Source organism: Sturnus vulgaris, chromosome 3, assembly GCF_052056855.1.
Source record: "Sturnus vulgaris isolate bStuVul1 chromosome 3, bStuVul1.hap1, whole genome shotgun sequence".
NCBI lineage: Eukaryota > Metazoa > Chordata > Aves > Passeriformes > Sturnidae > Sturnus > Sturnus vulgaris.
In genome coordinates, this window is record NC_142245.1 from 32,768,845 (window position 1) to 32,788,111 (window position 19,267).

Consider the following 19,267-nt stretch of genomic DNA (forward strand, 5'->3'; position numbering starts at 1 on the left):
AGGTGGTTTACTGTGGACACTCACTTAAGAAAATTACAGCCTGAAAAATATTCCAGGCCGGAGCTTCTGAGCTCTGTTCCCAGCTTGATAAGCTGGTGCAGCTGAAGGCCAGGGAAAATCTCTCCCAGGATGATAACTTGGTCAAAATAGAGAAGAATTAAAAACAAAGATAAACACCTGTTATGGAACATGACCAGGCCCTGGGAAAGAGGTGTCTTCTCTCTGAACCAATCATCTTTTTTCTGCTCTTGGAGTTGCGAGTCATGCTATTTATGAAAGTGTGTTTCTGAATAAACTTGTCTCTCTCTTTCCTATCTTGAAAGAAGACCATGTAGCTGTGTGTTTTATTTCCACTGCATCTAAAGTGTTAATATCCCTTTCCACGGCTACAGTGTTACAATAGAAGTAATGTGTGCATGTAGTTCAGTAACAAGGATTCAGAAAAAAAACTGGGTAAAATGGGATATGAGGTGCTCATTCCCTTTATTTCTCCATGAGAGAAAATACACACGCTAAAAATAAAAACAAATTTTACAAGTGACAAGTGGCAAAGAAGCGTTTGAATTATGTTCCAACTGTTTAAAGAATTGAGCCATGGGAATTCTCATCTTTCAAAATAATTTGAAATGCTCAGAATGTTATTCTCTGTGGTGTTTCCTGGAAGGTTTGGGGGTTTTTTCACTAATTTAAGCAAGAACAAACAACACTGAATTTTAATAAACTATCAGGTACATCAGTTTCTATTCCAAACCTCCTCCAGGAAACAACTATTTTAGAATTTAACATAGAAGGGTGTCTGTAACAAAAAAGAATATGCTTCTTACTGCAGCCTAGAGAATACCAGGCTCTAAAGATAGTATAAATCTTAAGCTAAGCATGGTCTTCTGCTACATCTATTTCCTTATACTACACTGTCCATTCAGAAATTGTGCTTTTGATTTAAAAAATACATTTGCATTTACACTACATAGTCTGAGAGTAGAGAATCAGGAGAAAAGATACATGTCACTACTGAAAATAGAAGAGATTCTGCAAGTTTGCCATATTCAGCTGTGGGTCTGACTGTGACTTTTAAAACTAACAGCAATGACTTTAAGGTGAGATGGTTACACAGGTTTAGGTTTTGAAACCTCTTAAAACCTGAAAAAAATCAGCTTCATGGTTTTGGTCAGGATTCCTCTTTGAAATTAATGCTGACTCAAGGTAACAACTTTCAATGAACCTTCCCCAAACATTAACTGCTGTGCCAATTGTCACCATATACGTTCCACAGCACTTCTTCTATCTATCCGGTCTAGAACCAAAATGTTCCACAGCAAAGTCTTAGTGAAGCAGAAGATGCCCCAGCCATGGGCTCAGGCAGGATCCGGGCAGTGAGTGCCAGCCTTGGCCCCAGTATCCTGCCAGAGCTCTGAGCTGAGGGCCAGTGCCTCACAGAGCATCCTCAGGAGACTCCAGCTCCTCATGCCAAGGATTTCTTTGGGCAACAATAAGAGCACAGCCCACATGTGTTTTTGACCATGAGTTTCCAGGTGTATATAAGCTGTCCATTCTTACAAACTAATGTTACCATACACACTGCCTATACCTATGTTTGGAGACAACTAAAACAAAATCCACTGAAGCCTTTTTCTTCCCATAGAAAATGAAAAAGTAGTGGAGAGGAGGAGGGGAACTAGAACACCTTTCTTTTGTCTGCTTAGGATGCAATTAATTTCTGAAAATTCTCAACACACCATACCTAGAAGTAAGCCCTTGCAAGATTTAGCCCTAAGCAACTGACTCTGCTTTCATTTCTTATGTCTGAGTCACTGCTGAGTTACTTTCTACGTAGGAAAATATTTAGCAGCAGGTGAACTAGTATCATCACCTCTTCTGGATACCTTTAAACAAACATGGGTATGATCCACAGCAGTGGCAACTATGCTCATAATTAGAACTGTATTAAACAGACAAGAAAACCTATGACTTCAGAAAATTTCCATAGCTCTCATACACTGCAACAGCAAATAATTTAATAATTGTTAAATGTGAAACAAATGTTTACAACAGTGGCCTGTTATTAGGGCTGTATCAAAATTCCAGTGTAATATCTCCAACAAAAATTTTCATCAAAAATTTTTTTGCTGAAGACAAAGATTATTAGTAAAAAAAATGCTGTGTTACAGATGGGAAAAAAATTGCTTAGAAAACCTTTATACCACTGATAAATTATTATTATGTACTATCATTCCAGGAAAGTCATTTTTTCCTTATTATTATCTATTGCTATAAAGTACTTTCTCAAGCAGCATCTTGCAGGTATCTTTTACATGCATGAATTTAATTACATTGTTCATGAAAAATCCTCCTACTCTCTCATCACCGACTGGAAGCATATATTTTATGTGCTTCCCTACCCCCACTGACACAGATCAGAGACAATATTTCACTGGAACAAAGTAAATGCACGGCTCCCATGAACCTGCACTAGAAAACCTATGAGGCTGAAACAACTGGTAAAACTATTAAGGTCACTGTACATTAATGTGAATTTAAAGTATTTTAGCCTTTTTTCACCCTTCAGATTCTTCCACAAATATTTTTACATTTCTTTTTACTAAAAAGAGTTTCTAATCAACAGTCTCTAATCAACTCCATTAGTAAATTTATGAAAGAGGCATAGTATTCTGGGGATTTGTGATATGCTATCTGCTATAAAAATTAATGTTTCACAAAGTCATATAAAATTTTAAAATATTGTATAATAAACTTATTTCTATAACAGTTTATAAATTGCATGTTCTATGTTATGATGCACTGCATCAAAAATGTTATTATTCAGTTAGATTGCTTGCATTTGCCATGACTTCAAGGAGTTCTGAAACAGATCCAATAGAAAGATTCATGTTTATGCTGGTACACTCTTAAATCTGTTTATTTTTTTCCAAGCAAGTAACTCTAAATGAATGTGTCTTATTAGGCTGTGTAACTATTCCCTATCCGAAGTAAAATACCTAAATACACATTTGGTGAAAGTTACAAATATTAAAGTTGTGGAGGTGTTTTGCTTTTATTTTTTTTTCAAAAGGAAAGAACAAGCAATGCATTTGTTCTATGGCACACAACAAATGCTGCTATTGCAAGCACCGAAGGACTGAACTGCTGCCCCCCCAGAGCATCTCAATCCGTACAAAACTATATCCACAATAACAGTTTCCTAGTATTTTTTGTTGGTTTCAACACACTTAAAACCAAAATTATGAGTGCCTCTTTTCTCAGAACCTAGCAATATGGCACCAGGATCATGAAGCCAGAAAACTCTTCTGGGACTCAATATTTCAAACTCTTCTTCAGCTTCCAAGAAGATCTAACTAAGCAGTTGGCTTCATGTATTGGCATTCAATACATGAATGACCTTGACAACAAAAAGCATACACGAGGCACAGCTGGAGACAAGGGAACTCCACCTGCTGACTGCAGGGCCACACCTGCACTGATGGGCAGAGTAAATGCAGTCCATGAGTGGCCCCGGTGTGCAAAGAGGTAAGAGCCAGCTACAATCATCATTGCTTGACAATCTCTGCAGCAAACAAATGCTAGTAGAGACACTAATATATTCTGCCTAAAGCATCCCTAGTGTGTTGTGTTCATCCTTCACATAGAACTCACTCTCTCATGCTTTGCATGTACAAGGAAACCAATTTTCTGTCTACCTGTGCCACACTAGAAGAATTATTAGATGTGAGTGCTGATTTTGTGATCAATCCTCTGTAATAGTGGAATGAAGAGTAGGACCAAAAAAAGGGTTTCTTTAACATGCCTAATACTTTTGAAAACTCTTCAAAGAGAAAAATAAGAAAATTAACATTAATGCATATAACAAGTTTAGTCAGAAGAAAATCTGAAAGTTTATTTGACTTAAAAGACCTTTTCTTAAGTTATCAAGCACTCTCTACAATTAGTCCCTTCTATTTCCTCATTTGAAAGAAATGTTCCTCATGTATTTTTTTCTTTTTCTGACATAAATTTTGTAGGCCAGTTTGAGTCATAGGAAGATCATTCTTATATGAATGAATTAGAGGCCTGCAGTAGCTTTTTAGTTACTCAAGACCAAATGGCCCAGACAGTATGTTTGTCCCAAATCAAGGAAATATTTTTCCAAAACTTAATCTCTATAATTAGTGCTGGTAAAATCTCTACCACAGTAGACAGATTTTTTCTTTTTGAAAAGGAAGGAGCACAACAGAAACTGCTAAAAGTAGGATTTACAGGAACAGAAGCTAAATCAGAGGTGTAGTCTTACAACATCCCCTTTCTTGCCATTTCTTCGAAATGACTGTGTAGTCTCAGTCATCATCTGACCAAATAAATACCCATTTTTTGGCTAAGACAGAGTTCTCCCTGTTACTGGACATGTGTATGACGACAAGAAGAACATGTCAGCAGCCTCTAGTCTGGTAGCCTGACACACATGCACCACCTCCTATCCTGTGACAGGGAGAATTATCACATAAGAAATCCTGCAGGAAAGCCACGTCACATAAGGGGAAAAAGGCTGCATCACAAGGTCTTAAAGTCTCTGAGCTATTCAAAAGGTTAGCACTGTGAAGTTAAAGCCTTGGCTATTAAGAAAACCACCCTATTACACTATAATAGAAGTGTTGAGGATTTCACCACCTTCATCTTTGACTGAATAAGGATCAACACCAGAGACTACCAACCTTATGCTGTGGGTTCTAAAAATCTCCTTGAATCCAAAACCTCTAGTCAGATACCCAATGTCTGTATTGGTAAGAAGAGTGAAATGGAGCCCCGACACAGGGCCAGGGGAGGGAGAGCAGACAGCTCTCACCTCCAAGCTGAAACTTCCTTACCAAAAGATATAATAGGGCTGACTGTGGGCTGTGTATCCCCTGGTGACACCACAACATTGAAAAACATTTAAATGAAATATTCATAACAACAGATTTACTAAAAACTCAAGTGCAAGTTTTAGAGAATTAGAGAATTCCTTTAGGAATGACAGCTTCTCATCAGCACCCTGTGTAGTGAAGCAAACCAGGAAATCTACCCCAAACTGCATCATGTCTCCCACCACTACATACTAGCCATCCTCAGCTCTGGTCAGAGCACACTCCTTATACAAGCACTGGAAACATATCCTTCAGGGCACAACTCCATAACTTGCTCTTCTTGCATCTGCACTATATCAGGTGGGTATAAAGTTGTCAGTACCATCTTCTCCAGATTTCTTTTGCATAAAAGGTCCATGGTAAGTCTCAACCTTAATTGTTTTCAGTATTCTCAGTATAGTCATGAAGTACAAGAACAATTATGTGAGGCAAAATACCATGTTGCTATGAGGGTCCTAAGACACACGGGAACCACAGTTTTGTCCTGGTATTTCGAAACACTGCAAATACCACAATGCAAACATTAAGCAGATGCAAAAAATATGTATTATCCAGCTACCCTCTCACTAAAGCTGTATACCTCTGGAAGCTGCTCCCATCAGTTATTTCACCTAGAGACCAGACTGACCTTTTTCCCTGCCTTCATCTTCATCAACTTCATTTCTGATGTCATGACAGGATCAAAGCCAAAAGGACAGACTAATGCTAAAAGCATCCATTTTTAATAGTTTCTTCATATCTCCCATGGCCGAAGGAAAAAAAACCCTCTCTTGAACACAGATGCAGCAGGCGTGCTAATACATTATGTAAAACACAGCAAATAATTTATAACTTCCTGAGAGTAACTCATTTTAAATTCTACTACGAGTGAAATGACACAGCTCAAAAGATGGATTCCAGTGTGCAAAACCTGATCTGCATAGTAGGTTGATTATCGAATCAAAAGGAAAATGGCTTAAAAACATAATCCTTCATCACCTAAAAATCTACTCTTCTTGCATACATCTTGCCTGCTGACATATTTTATTCACCAAAAGTATTCAGGCTCCATAAACATGGATGCTGAGATTTTAAAATACAAACTTATTTCATTACGAGTAAATGCTAATGCATATATATATGGAGATATTTCAGCATTACATTTCAATCAAAGTTCAGTGTGGTTTATTTTCATCCTTCACAAACAATATTTATGGAGCATGCAAGAGTGTATTTCACTCTAGAATAGTGCCAGACTTACTGGTTTGGCAAACAGCCTGACATGCAGTTTTTTCACCTGAACCAAACTGTGCCAAAAGTTACTTGGGACATGCAAGTTGATAGCAAACACAGGCACAAAGCTATACTGCAGCAGATTCCTTCTGACTACTGTCAGCAGGAGTACTTCTGAATGAACAAACTCTTATTTTTTACCAGAAAACTGGCAGAATAACTAAGCAAAAATGTACTGAAAGAACAAATCCTGAGAATATTATTAAGTCTTGAATCAAGTTTATAGCAGATGCAAAACTGTATTTCCTTTCCTTAAACATAGTCTATATTACCTATAAAATCCACAGCTTACATATTTGTAATATACCTCTTTAAATAAGGATTACATTTTCAGGCAGATTATCAGACTTCAGTTTAGTCACTGAAATGAAAAAAATATGTTGAGCCTAAATTAACCTGGGTGAATAATAGATCCAATTGTTGAATAAGCTCTTTAAATTCTGCACCAGGAAGACACTGCAAATGAACTTTGCCATACCAAACATATCCCTTGCACTAATTATGCTTTATTAGAATTTAGCACTGTAATAGTCACATCTACAACTTTTTAGTTTTTCTGGTAAAGTCAGTACATTATTTATAATTTTACTTTTTTTCCTTACACTTCCTAGAAAAAACACTTTAAATAATTAAACCTGATATCTAATGCATTTGACAGCTTGCAATTAGGGCTTCTTTAAGACCATTTACTATTTACATTCTACAAGAAACCATATCATCTAAAAATTTTAAGTGAGAGGCTGCTCCTTCTGGACTAGTAATGTAATTTGTTACATTGCTGACTACTATTAAGGGTACACCACTGGGGGATGTGTGTGGTGTATGTTTCTTTTCTTTTTTTTTTTCTTTTTCCTTCAGTTATTTACGCAAGATCCTTGCCCAGACCATCTACATTGAAAGAAATAGATCCCTTGTGAACTCACTGCTTTAGTTGCTGAACGAATCTATGTCAAGCAAGACACAATGTAAGTTTACTTTGGCTAAAACTTTATCAACATGAAGTATGTGGCAGTACATGAACGTTATTTTTCTAGAAAGAAATGTTTTTATTAACTTGCTATTACAAATGAATAATCTGCGTTTGACTTACATAGGAACTAGAGAATCACAAAAGTGGAAATATATATAACATTATTTGTTATTAATTATGTACTGTGATCATAATAGGCAAATGCAGGATCTCCTACCTCCAGCATTTTCTTGTAAGAAAATTTAGATGCAGGATAATAGTAACTATGGGCACAGTCTTCTCTGACAAGAAACAACAATATATTCAAGTCTCTTCAGTACAGCAGTACTCTTTAATGGTTACTCAACATAGGGGATTTTTGTCAAAAAATAGCAATAATAATAATAATAACAACAACAACAACAACCACCACAAACAGATTCATACTAAACGTCTTTCCAAGAATCTTACAGCCTGGTGTCCATTCAATTATTGATTTTGCAATCCATTCTGCATATTGAGGAGGAAAACCATAAATTTTTAACACATTAAAGTGCAATGTCTAACATGAAATATATAGGCTATGATAACATGATTGACTTCATAACTTATTTCAGTGAAACCACTTGGAAAAGGAAAATATCAGAAAGAATTCAGTGATAGTTTTAGGGTTCTTTAATTTTTGCACTGCTGAGAAAGAACAAATATACAACAAAGATAAAAAATACATATCAAACGTTATTTCACATTTGCTGTACACTTTTCAAGCTCTCGTAGTTGTTCTGTTAAAAATCTCCTCTTCCATTTGAACACAAAGAGAATAATTCCCTACACATCAAGCTGGTCGGTCAAGTAAATGTGTTTCAGTGCTCTTCAGACTTATTTAGTCATTTGTTTTCCTTTCACTCTGACATACTGTAATGTCCTAATCAATAAATTCCTGGATTTAGTATGCACTTAAAATGAACGCCTGAGTTCCCATACAGGAGATTTGGCTTGATGTTTAGTTCAATCAACATCCACCCCCAACCCCCAAAAAAACCCCAACAAAACAGTCTTGACAATGAGTCTTGGGAGTAAACACTCCCAAGATATATTTCCTCCCTCCAATTCCTTAATATGTAGAAAAATGCTAATATGCATATTTTTATTCTATTCTCAAGCATTTTTAAAATCATTAATAGCATTGCTATCAATTTACACTATATTCAGATCCCACATTTATGTGCTTTATATTCTACTCCTATTGTTTTAATACTTAGATCAGAATATTTAAATTGGTACAAATAATAAAATCATTATTCTAAAAACTTTTCCCTGGTTATTTTTCCCACCAAATAAATGCACTGGAGAAACAATGCAATTAATATGTTTTCATGGATTGAAAGCCCAGAAAAATAAAAACTTCATATCTCCATAAAAGTCAAAGGCATGTACTGAGCAGATCTGTTTGTTTCTAAAAAACAAAACCACAAAACCCTTACAAAAGAAACCATACAAACATACAGCCTGCATGAGTGATTGGCATAGGTTTATTTATATTTTCATGTATAAAATCTGTGTCAGTGATATTAGTCCAAAATAATTTTAAAAGCCCATACAGCTGTCCTTCTGAAATAAACCAAGTGGACAGACTTCCAATTTACATAAAATACTTGTCAGCAATCTTTCCCAGTTTTAAAAGATTTTATACAAGCTGCATAACATGTTCAGTGCCAGATATATTTGTCACCAACTTGCATTGCTGTTCTCTTGCAGAAAAAAACATAATTCCTCCGTATCTTACATACTGCTTTTTTTTTTTTTTAAATACTGACCTCTACCAATTTCATCATCTTCTGAACATTTTTTACAGAGTAATAACCTAGATCTGGTGAAAAAGTAAAGAGCTTCTTACCATCCTGATCCAGTATTTTCCCCGTCTCTGGAGTTCAGCAGCAAGGAGCTGTTGCTGTTGCACTGCTTACTAGAGACACTGGAGGCTTTGGAAGCAGAGAATGTTTTATGTGGTTAAAATGTATCACCACTGATTATATTTCAGTCCCTCAATTCCTAGCCTTGATGCTCTGGAAATCAGCCAATCCAAGTGATAAAGAGGTTTGCAACAAGAAGTTGCAGAATTTCCACAGTAAATGCTTCATGGAAATGTTTTGCTTCTTGATACTTGTTTTTATATCCATTAAATGTTAAAATAAATCCTGGCTCCCTTTCCCCTCCTCTTTTTTTTTCCCCCCCAAAATGAGATTCATATATTGTTCACAAGGGACTTTGGCATTTGCTATAGCTAGGCACAGTGCAGAAAGGCATCATGCCAGATTACGCATACATCTCAGCCAAGATACCTGAATTTTGACTTGCAACGCACCCTGTTATTCCAAACATGGATCTTCCTAAGCCAAAGCTCCTAACTGCCAAAATACACAGTGTTTTTGTGAGGCAGCCAAATGCCCCTTCAGATTAACTAAGAGCATCTTTTATTTGCAATGTGGTTGCTCTTTGTTGGCTTTTCTTTTTTTTTCCTTTTTTTTTTTTTTAACACTTCTTTCCCTAGGGAAGACAAGGTGGTAAGTTCCAAAGGAATGAAATGATCAACTGGCACTTCTACTGCCATTTCTCTCAAGAACAAATTTCACACAGCAAATTTCCAAGCAATGTTACAACTATGAATAATTACTTAGTTAACATTATAACCATCTTTATGTTCTCAACAGTAGCTCAGGATGCTTCTGTGTTTGGTGTGATAAAAAAAAATAAAATAAAGAAAGCCAAAACAAAACCAAAGCGAATAAACAAAAAAAACCTCACAAAATCCCACAAACCCAAAAACTAACAAAGACAGGCCTGACTCCATGCTATCAAAAAACACAGTAAGAGGTGACAAAGAGGGAGACAAAAGGAACTAAGTCATATTACTGGCTAGTTTAACATGTACTTAGAATAATTTCCAAGCTTTTTGGGCCTCATAATAAAGGGCTCCTAAAAAGCTATGGAGACTACCTTGGAGATACTCTCAAGAAAGCATATTAGAAAGTATATTAAAGCCCTCAAGAAAAAAGCATATTATTGTACTAAATGAGCATAAGAGTGAGCCTGAAATTTTAATGAATAATGAAAGAGGGTGGAATGATGCTTCTGTAACAACTTTGACTTTATAAAGGTCAAGAAAAGTGAAGACCATGTTCTGTGCAAGGAGGGAAAATAAATTCAGAAGAGATGCCTGTAGGTTTCTTCTATTCTGTCTGCAAAAGGAAACAATGATGATTTTCACTGAATCTGAACGGGTATGAAAGTGCAAGACCGACCTGAAGAACGCAAGGAAAAGGATGCTGGACTAATTGAAAGCTTGTATTATAGGTGAAGAAGAGCTGGATGGAAGATTGGAATGTTTTTTGAAGCAGCAATGAAGTTACTTTAAGAAACTACATTAAAAAGAAGATTTAATCATCAGTAACACTGACAGTGTCATTTCTGAACTTACGGAAAGAACAAAGTAATAAATGACATGTGTTATGAACACCATGGCAAGATTAGGCTGTTTTCTAGAGTGACAAGGAAGCAGCAGGAGGGGAGTCTGCAGGAGGCCTGTTTTAGCCATGTTGAGCTGTTGACATCTAGCTGAACAGCCACAAGAAGCTCTCTTTATTCCAGGCCCTTCTTCTTCAGCCAGAGCTAAAAAAAATTCATTTGCAAGGCATCACGGCAAAGATGAATTTGATTTGTATTTACACGAGCTTGTCTGATGTAAATACAAGGACGACAGTTCAATCCCTAAGAAAAATAGCAAGATGGAATGGAAAGAGGCACTGAAAAGCTGATTAAGAAGATAGAAGGGTGAAAAAATAAGCAAACCATGTTCTATGAAACCTAGAGAGACAATATTTCAGGAGGAAAAATGGACAACAATATAAAAAATAGCTTACAGGAAAAAGACAATCAGTAGACAGCTCTAGTTTCACTGTTTGACCAGAAAGCTGTATACAGATACTTTGTCTTGAGCAACATCAGCAGCATGGAAGGAGCAGAAGATGCACTGACTGGTCCATGCCCAGTGCCACACCAGAACCCTGGCAGTGCCCATAAACAACTCAGGCACTTCTATTGGTCACACTGCTAATGGGATTCCCATGAGAGGTTCCACATGTAATATCACTGAGACCCAACAGAGAATGCTGTGAAACAATTTCATTGCAATCAATTAGGCTACAGAGGTCTTGCTCTTTTTAGAAGTAAAAACTTATCCTTCAGAAAGTTTTCAGTCATCTTACCAGTCTACACAAATCTTTCCTATCATCCTTGAAATTTATGAAACCCTTATGGTCACAAAGATATCTGCTGGGATAGTGACCAGATGACAAATATGAAGACATGCAGCCAAGTTGTGCTTCTGCATGTTCCTACACAAAATGTGTATGGGGCAAGGGAGTATGGCCCTATGCCTCATGTAAACAATTTTCAACTCTGCCTTTCAGTCAATGAAGCCAGAATACTTCCATTTTTTACTGAAAAGTAATTCAATTATTGAATATATACAAATTTCAGAATTTATTCTGTCACAGTCTTCTCACAATTAAACATGCACCTCCCAAATTCAAGCACAAATACTGCCTCCTAAATTCAAGTAAAAGACATTTCTATACAGAACAAAGGCCATCATGCACCTATACAGGCAGAAAAAAAAAATCAAGTTGACTAACTTCAGCATTAGCACACCTGCTTCAAAACAAAGCCACCTTTTCATTTAATTTGAACTCCTTCAAACACAGAAAAAGAAGTGCCCACCAAGGGAAAGAATTATGTACTGATACAACTGCAAAAGTTTAAATGTGAACTCCTACATCTAATAAGCCTTACAGATGAATTTTTTTTTTCCCTCCCATGAATTCTTGAAGGATCCACAAGCAATGGGAGCCTAAGTTTTCCAGTCAGGTCTAGAATTTCTCCTTTTTATGAGGAAACCAATTTCTTTCCAAGTTTGAATTAAAACCTGCAATTTAATCCTTGCTGACTGGTTACAACCCTATTGTCAGACCTTACCCCTCTCAGCATATTAACCATGAGCTCCATGCTTTGGAGGCCATTTCAAAAATAAAAATAAAGCTCTCAAAGGTATCTGATAACATTCTTTATGCCCCTGTAGAAATGTAATTAGCAGGCCACATAATTTAAACACTTATTTAGATGACATAAAGATGCCCTTGAATGCTCTAAATGATCAAGGAATGTGTAACGAAGCTAAAACAAAACTAAAATTGGATTAAAAGTAATCTATCTTTTGTGATGAAAACAGGTTAGATATGGCAATACAAGTTATTTCACAAGTGTTCTTTGCAACATGTAACCATTCAGACTAGAGCCCTCAATCTGCAACAATCAAATGGTGTATGAACTGGTACCAAACATTAAGCAACTGATCAAAGAACTGAATTTTGTCCTGACAGAATTTGTTTTGGCATTTAATCCTTGTCTGGAGAGAAGAGTTTAAAAAAAATACAATTTTTCATAAAATGAAAAATCCTGATAAATTTAAATGCAGAATTGTTGAATTAATTTGGATTTGCTTGAGAAAGCCTCAGGGACATGCAATTATGGCTCTCTTGGGGCACTCCGGAAGTCTGTCCAAAGTGTCCCTAGAGTTATGAAGCACCTTCTCTCCCCATAAGTTGCAAAAAATAATGAAAGTATTTATGAACAATTTGTTGTAATAGATAAAAATAAACCACAGCTTGATAAGTAATAAGACAAAAACACACAATATTATTTGCATCACAGAATATGTCCGCAGGAATTCTAAAAGTCAGCAAATTAAAACAGATACAAAACCTCAAAGACACCTAGACAAAGCATGAAATTTATCAATAGAAGACTTTGATTTATTTTCTGCTGTGAAGAGATGTGTCCAAAGTGCACTCTGAGTGTAAACTGATAAAATGCTGTAACCCTATTGGCTAAAGAAGTCAATTTAACAAAAAATTTCTCCATTCCTTCAAAAATCTAACTAGAACAGGAACTCCAAAACCAAATGACATAACTGTAAGTGCCAGTATCAGCTCTTCATTGTTCATCAGTTTCATTAGCAACATGGAAAAGCAACAGGATTTGTTGGGAAAAAATAAGTTGCAGGAAAGAAGGAGAGAGAAAGCAGAAAGATGGAAAAAGAGACCTGGCAGAGGAGGGGTAGGGTGCAGACAGGGCCAGAACATCACAGTTTCTCAGTCTGGTCCATCTTCAAGACTTGCTGGATGTACAAATAAATATCTAGCACAAAAACCAACCAACACCATCAAAAATCAAAGACTGATATCCCCACCTAGTCTGTTACTCTTCCACAAACACAGCAGTATTTCACCTTGCAAGAAGCTTTACCAAAATCTCAGATAGAAGCTACATCCTGAAATCACTCACTCACTCACAATTTGTATATTAATATCACTGAAACTTTCCAGTGGTAAAATCTTGTTCTTCAGGAGGACTTATAAAAGCACAGCCTCAAATACTTCAAATAAAGTTCTGAAGCAGAAAGAAAATTAAGATGTTCTATTGGCCTTGCAGGAAAGAAAACTTTTATGCAAGATTCGGCTTGTAGAGATTTGGACCTCGCACAGTAGGAATGTAATTCCAAATCATCATAAATACATTCAGGTCTTAGGAAATTTGTACAGCATCTACAGAATAGAAGGGGCTCCTTACCAATTAAAACTCTGCTCAAGCAGTAACCAAAGACTGAGACATGGCCCTGGATGTTTAATATTACCAGCCCCAAATTGATGTGATAGTTTACAGATCATAACTGGAGCAGGTACATTTAAATGGCCAGTATCAATACAGAGGATGATGGGCTGTCATTGCCAACAAGCACAAACATTGCTTACATGCTTCAATTAAATATTTTCCCCTTTATTTTCAAGGAGCTGAAAGTGTGAGTTAAATGAGTTAAAGGTAAGAACAGCTGCAAAAGAAATTCCACTGCATTTTTGTATAAAAGAAAAAAAAAGATTGAAGAGAGAGAGAGAAATAGAAAGCCTTCTTATCTATCAGATGCAGCTGAAAAAACATATGAGTGCTGCCTCCCAGAGTCCAGCTGCCTGGAACAAGGCTTTCTACTTTTACAGTAATTCAGTGGCCAAGAAAATCTCCAAGGGCTGAGAAACTATTAACTACATTCTCTGTTTCTGCCACTGCTCTGAGGGGGTCACACTGGACCACCCCAGCTCAAGTTACACATAGATTTGAGCCTGAGTATTGCCTAAACAGCACAGACAGGTATCAGCTTCAAAAGAGAATTGAATTCATCTCTTTCTGTCATATTCACATGAATCCCTGCCCTCAAAAACCTCATAAAGGAAAACAGAGTTAACAGACCCTCTCTCTGCACAGAAACTCGGTCTCTCACCACTCCTCCACCTGGAGCAGCCAGGTGGGCTATAAGAGCCACTTCAGCACTCCAGGGAGATGGCTGGGGGAGAGGAGCACAGAGCGAGAAGCAGAGCTGTCCTAAGAGAGTGGGCAGCCTCCACCTTCTGTCATCAGTGCCAACAGAGGCAACGCCACTGCTTCTCTGCAGGCTGCAGCCAAACTACCCAGAGCAGCACAGCATTTCTTGATCTAACCACTGAAATTAGCACACACTGTAATCATATTCTAAAGCCAAAAGCAGATGTTGAAGGAGTCCCATTTAAAGAAGTTTACTTTGAGCACTAATCAGCTATCACTATTTTGCAAGTTTGCAGCAATTCTTCCATCACAAAGTAGCTCAAGAGACGTTTCTACAAAAAAGCCAAGTACAAAGAGCATGATCCTATTATTTTAGGCGGAAGGAAACTAAAAAATTACCCTTTTTTCATTATTAGTGAGGATCGGACACAGCCTTTAATTACCGAGAGTACAATCTAAGTCAGCAAACAATTCGTTTCGGTCACTGAGCAATGTGGCTGCCGGGACAGCCTTTCCCTTACGAACTCCCAAGGCCGAAGGAGCCCGAATTCCAGGCGGGAAGCACAGGAGCGGCCACCGGGGGGCGGTGCAGCACCGCGGGCGGCGGGCGCGGAGCCGCGGCGGTACCTGCGGCACACACCTGAGATAATTTAACTCCATCAGCGCAGCGAGAATGGGCACAACACTCGCTGTTTTTATGGAAAGAGCCTACGTAACGCAGACACTAAAAATAGCCAATTAGCGTTTGGCCTCCTATGTAACAACATTAGCTGTGTAATTGATGTAATTACCTTTTGTTTCCATGTGAAATTACACTTAATATGATTTTACTGGATCATAAAAGACATTTCATTCTGCTGCAATACTCTGTATTGCAGACTCTAATGCCAGTCTCAAACTTTGTAGAAGAGGAACGAAATGGCAGAAAGAGAAAAGGTGCTACCACGAAGTTGAAAACAGTCAAATATGAAGTGGAGAAAACGGAGCAGCCCCCAAGGAGATCTTCAGGGCTTTGTGTAACCTATAGATAAAGATTACCTATATCTGTTGGACTTCCTTGACCATGACACCTCCCCAAAACAGTCCTGAGAAAGCAAATGCCTGGCACACATGCTAGAGATGGGCAGCTCTGGAAAACTCCAGATGAAATGGGAGGCACAGCAGAGTACTATTGCAAATTCCTATGCACAAGAAAACGCTCAGAAAGACACTGGATGTCTAAGGCTCATATTCCTGCATGACACCATACCTGTCAGACATGGTGGCAAATCCCAAGTAACAGGGCCAGGAGAGTGCCAAACTATTCCAGTGTAAAAAGCTCAGTGACAGGTAAAACCTACTTTGAAAAGCAACACGTGAGTCTGCACAAGTGGCTCTCCGGGAAGGGACCAATCTTAAGAAAGAAATGTAAAGTATCTGAACAGCACCAGCAGCTGCTGAGGTCCCAGACACTACGAAACAGGTGATGCTGATTTAAAACCACTTCCAAATGAAGAGTCATGAGCAAGAAATCAAGCAGGCAAATGACTGCTACGGATTTGTGAAAACTTGAGAAGTGTAGGTGTACACAATATGCATCTCCAGCACAGGCTGAGCAAAAAATGGACCTGCACAGTGCTGAAAGACATATGCAAGCTCAATATCCCGTTACCTGATTGCATTTTGTGAAAAGACATAGCAAGTGGTCACACAGCTGAACAAAAACAGTCTCTGGAAATGACAGATAATTTGAAAAACTGATCACAGCAGTGGATGACAATCTGGCCCACTTGTGCTAAGAATACAAGAAAGAATAGGGAAGAGCTGATTTTAGTGGCAAGGTCTTTGAAAAGATTCTAAAAACTCTGCACAAGCTTTTGAACTAAATTCTTTAACGAAAACATTATCCATGATGCAAAAAGGAGAAAGACTGATTTAAGGGATGGACTGCTGGCTTAAAAGACAGAGGAACAGTATATTTACAGCTTTACCCTAAACTACTTAAGTCCAAATACAGCAAGATCAACAAACCAAATCTTTCACTCATTTGAACAATCTTAAAACCTTTCCATTTCACATAGGATCACAAGATGGATTATTCCATGTTCTGAGCAGTGAGAGATTCTGACCAATGAAAATGTGAAGTCAAGAGTCTTACAATAAACTCTGTAAATCTATGTTTTTAAAACAAAAGAGTTCCTGAGAAAGGTTATCTCAGTCTGGAGACTGATGCACAGAGCTGCCAGTCCAATGGCCAAGAGCTTCAAAGTACCAACACACACAAATGAGAGAGACAATCTGCTTTTACACAGATACTCTTGACCTAACAGGCACACGAAACAGGTGCCTGGGGAGCAACACAGCTCCAACCACAGGTCTGCAAATGGTTTATGCTTACATAAACTATTCTGAGGGGAAGACCCTGGTCAGAAGATCAACACCCATATCACTGCTCACTCACTTCTCCCCCCTCAGTGGCACACAGAAGACAAAAGGAAGAACAAAGCAAGGAAACTTGTGGATGAAATAAAGACAGCTTAACAAGAGAGGGAAAGAGGGGACACACCACCCCCCAAAGCAACAAGAGACTTGAAGTCACTCACTACTTCCCACAGTGTGGATATCCTTCAAGGAACAACCACCATGGAAAACACTCACACACCCCCACACCCTCCTTCTTCTACCCCCAGTTTCTATTGCCAAGTAAGCAGCTGTAGCTGTATCCCATCCCAACCTCTTCCCCACTTACTTTTGTACTGAATTTGAGGGGAGACAGAGAAACAAAGACTTTTGTGCTGTGCAAGCACTCTTGAGCAATAGCCAATTAGTGCATTATCAACACTGTTTTAGCCATGTATCCAAAATACAGTACCACACAGTACTGTGAAAAAAAAACAACTATATCTCAGCTGGACACAGTACAACTATTTTGCAAGAAAGTTGACTGTCAGGAGAGGCAACCAGAAAAAGAGAGAAATCTGGATAATATGGACAGCTTCATGTTATACAGGTTTTAACAAAAGAGAGAATGCTGCAACCTGCCTGAAACCACCATGGATGGAGTTGTTGTTAATTCAAAAGACTCTATGGAGAAATCAGTTATTAAATCAGATGTAACTTCATACATGAACATTCTCAGCCTTGTTCTTTGTCGCCAAAGCATTGCTTACTTCTCAAATGAAATGTTTCTAGTGGTTCCCTGCAGTCAGCTGGTAAGATGACATTAGGGCTACAGTTAGGAAAGAAAAGTGATAAAGAAAAGTGATCAATTAAGGTAGCAAAAACCCAAAGCCAAAAATCAAGGCTGCTTGAGTTCTCTGGACAATCTTCCAGATGAAAAGTGATCACTGCTTGCAAGGCCGTGGTTTTCAGGCTAGCAGGAAGTGACTGGACAGTGGAATAGTGGTTGTAGCAATGTAAAAAACATTTTGCAATGAAGCATGAGACAAAACAAGAATATACTGTGCCTGGTGCAAGCACATTATACTGCACTGGCAGAGGAAGAAAGAAGTAATATGCATTTATAGTAATTTAAATTAATACCCACATTTTAGCAGTGTAGCTGAAATTTAATGTCAGGTGATGAGTAACTTAATGAACTTATTACCGGTCAAGCTGAACCAAAGGCATGGCTTAAGTTCATTAATAGCTTAATCGTCTAATGATTTTAAGGCATCCAGAGGTAATTAGGGCCTAGGTATTCTTCCTGGCCAAATTCTTTGCTGCCATAGCGCATATACAGTCTCAGTAGTTTCTGCTGTGTTTCACTTGTTGCTATGTTCCAATTGTTTACACAACTGAAAAATACAGTGTTGGTGAGATCAAGAGTGACCTGCCAGGAAAACAAAAACAACCTTTGAAAGACTAAGAACTGAGAAATATACAGAGAGAATGCCACATGTTGCAGAATGATGTCTTCATCTCTCCCTTTCTTCTTTTCGCAAATGTCTCTTCAGAAGACAAAACCAATACTCACACACACACACACATTAAAGAAGCCTTGATACTATTTGCCTACCTGCAAAACAATAATAACATGCTTTCCCAGGCAATGCACAAAACTCTGCAAAGCCCAACTAATCTCTCTGAAATTTTACAACTAAAGCATAGCACTACTGTTTTCCACTACTGACTAACACATCTAGTGCATTCCTGAAGAGGCTGTTTAATACTGCTGTTAAGAATTACTGTATTTCAAAAGGTGGGGAAAGGAAAATCGTACCGGAACATAAATGAAGAATTATTGTCTAAATTTTACATAGCAAACATACAGCAGCCACATTGAATGCTTCTTTTTGCCAGATATCAAAAGTTTCTGACTGGAGCTGGGAAAAACAAACAATTTTCCATTGTGTGTAAAATAAGTCCCACAAAGACTTCAAAAACCAGAAACTTTATTAGAAGTTAAAAACAGATCAAGTATTGGAAGATTCTGCCCTGATGCCGTGCAAAAACTATGACTACTAAATTTAACAGCATACTAAAGAAGCGTCCAGCAGTGCTCTCCACATCACATTTGTTTAATGCTGTCTTTTCTGCCTCTACTGGATAAGCTTCAGAGAAAACAGCACTCAGACTTAATTTTTAAATCCATTAAAACCCTCTGTAAGATACATATAATACTTCCTATCCTGATAAATCTTTTTTGGGTGGGAGAGAGAGGGAAATGTAATAATTTTCATTATTTACAAGAATTACATGTAATTTTCTGTAGCCAACAAAATAAAGCTTCCTGTAGATA

The 19,267-nt window shown here is 37.7% G+C and overlaps 1 protein-coding gene across 5 annotated transcripts in view; it reads right to left on the minus strand.

Moving 5' to 3' along the window:
- The window catches only part of PLD5 (phospholipase D family member 5), a 167,996-nt gene that overhangs the window by 128,475 nt on the left and 20,254 nt on the right, over nt 1-19,267 (minus strand). The window contains exon 1 of one of the 5 annotated variants that reach the window (XM_088161318.1): nt 9,014-9,134. The exons of 3 other annotated variants lie outside the window; for them this stretch is intronic. In XM_088161318.1, the coding sequence (XP_088017444.1) occupies nt 9,014-9,016 (3 nt within the window). In that variant the 5' untranslated portion in view covers nt 9,017-9,134. Of the gene's footprint in view, nt 1-9,013; nt 9,135-19,267 lie in introns of those variants that run through there. One more of the 5 variants, XM_088161321.1, reaches the window with a different exon arrangement.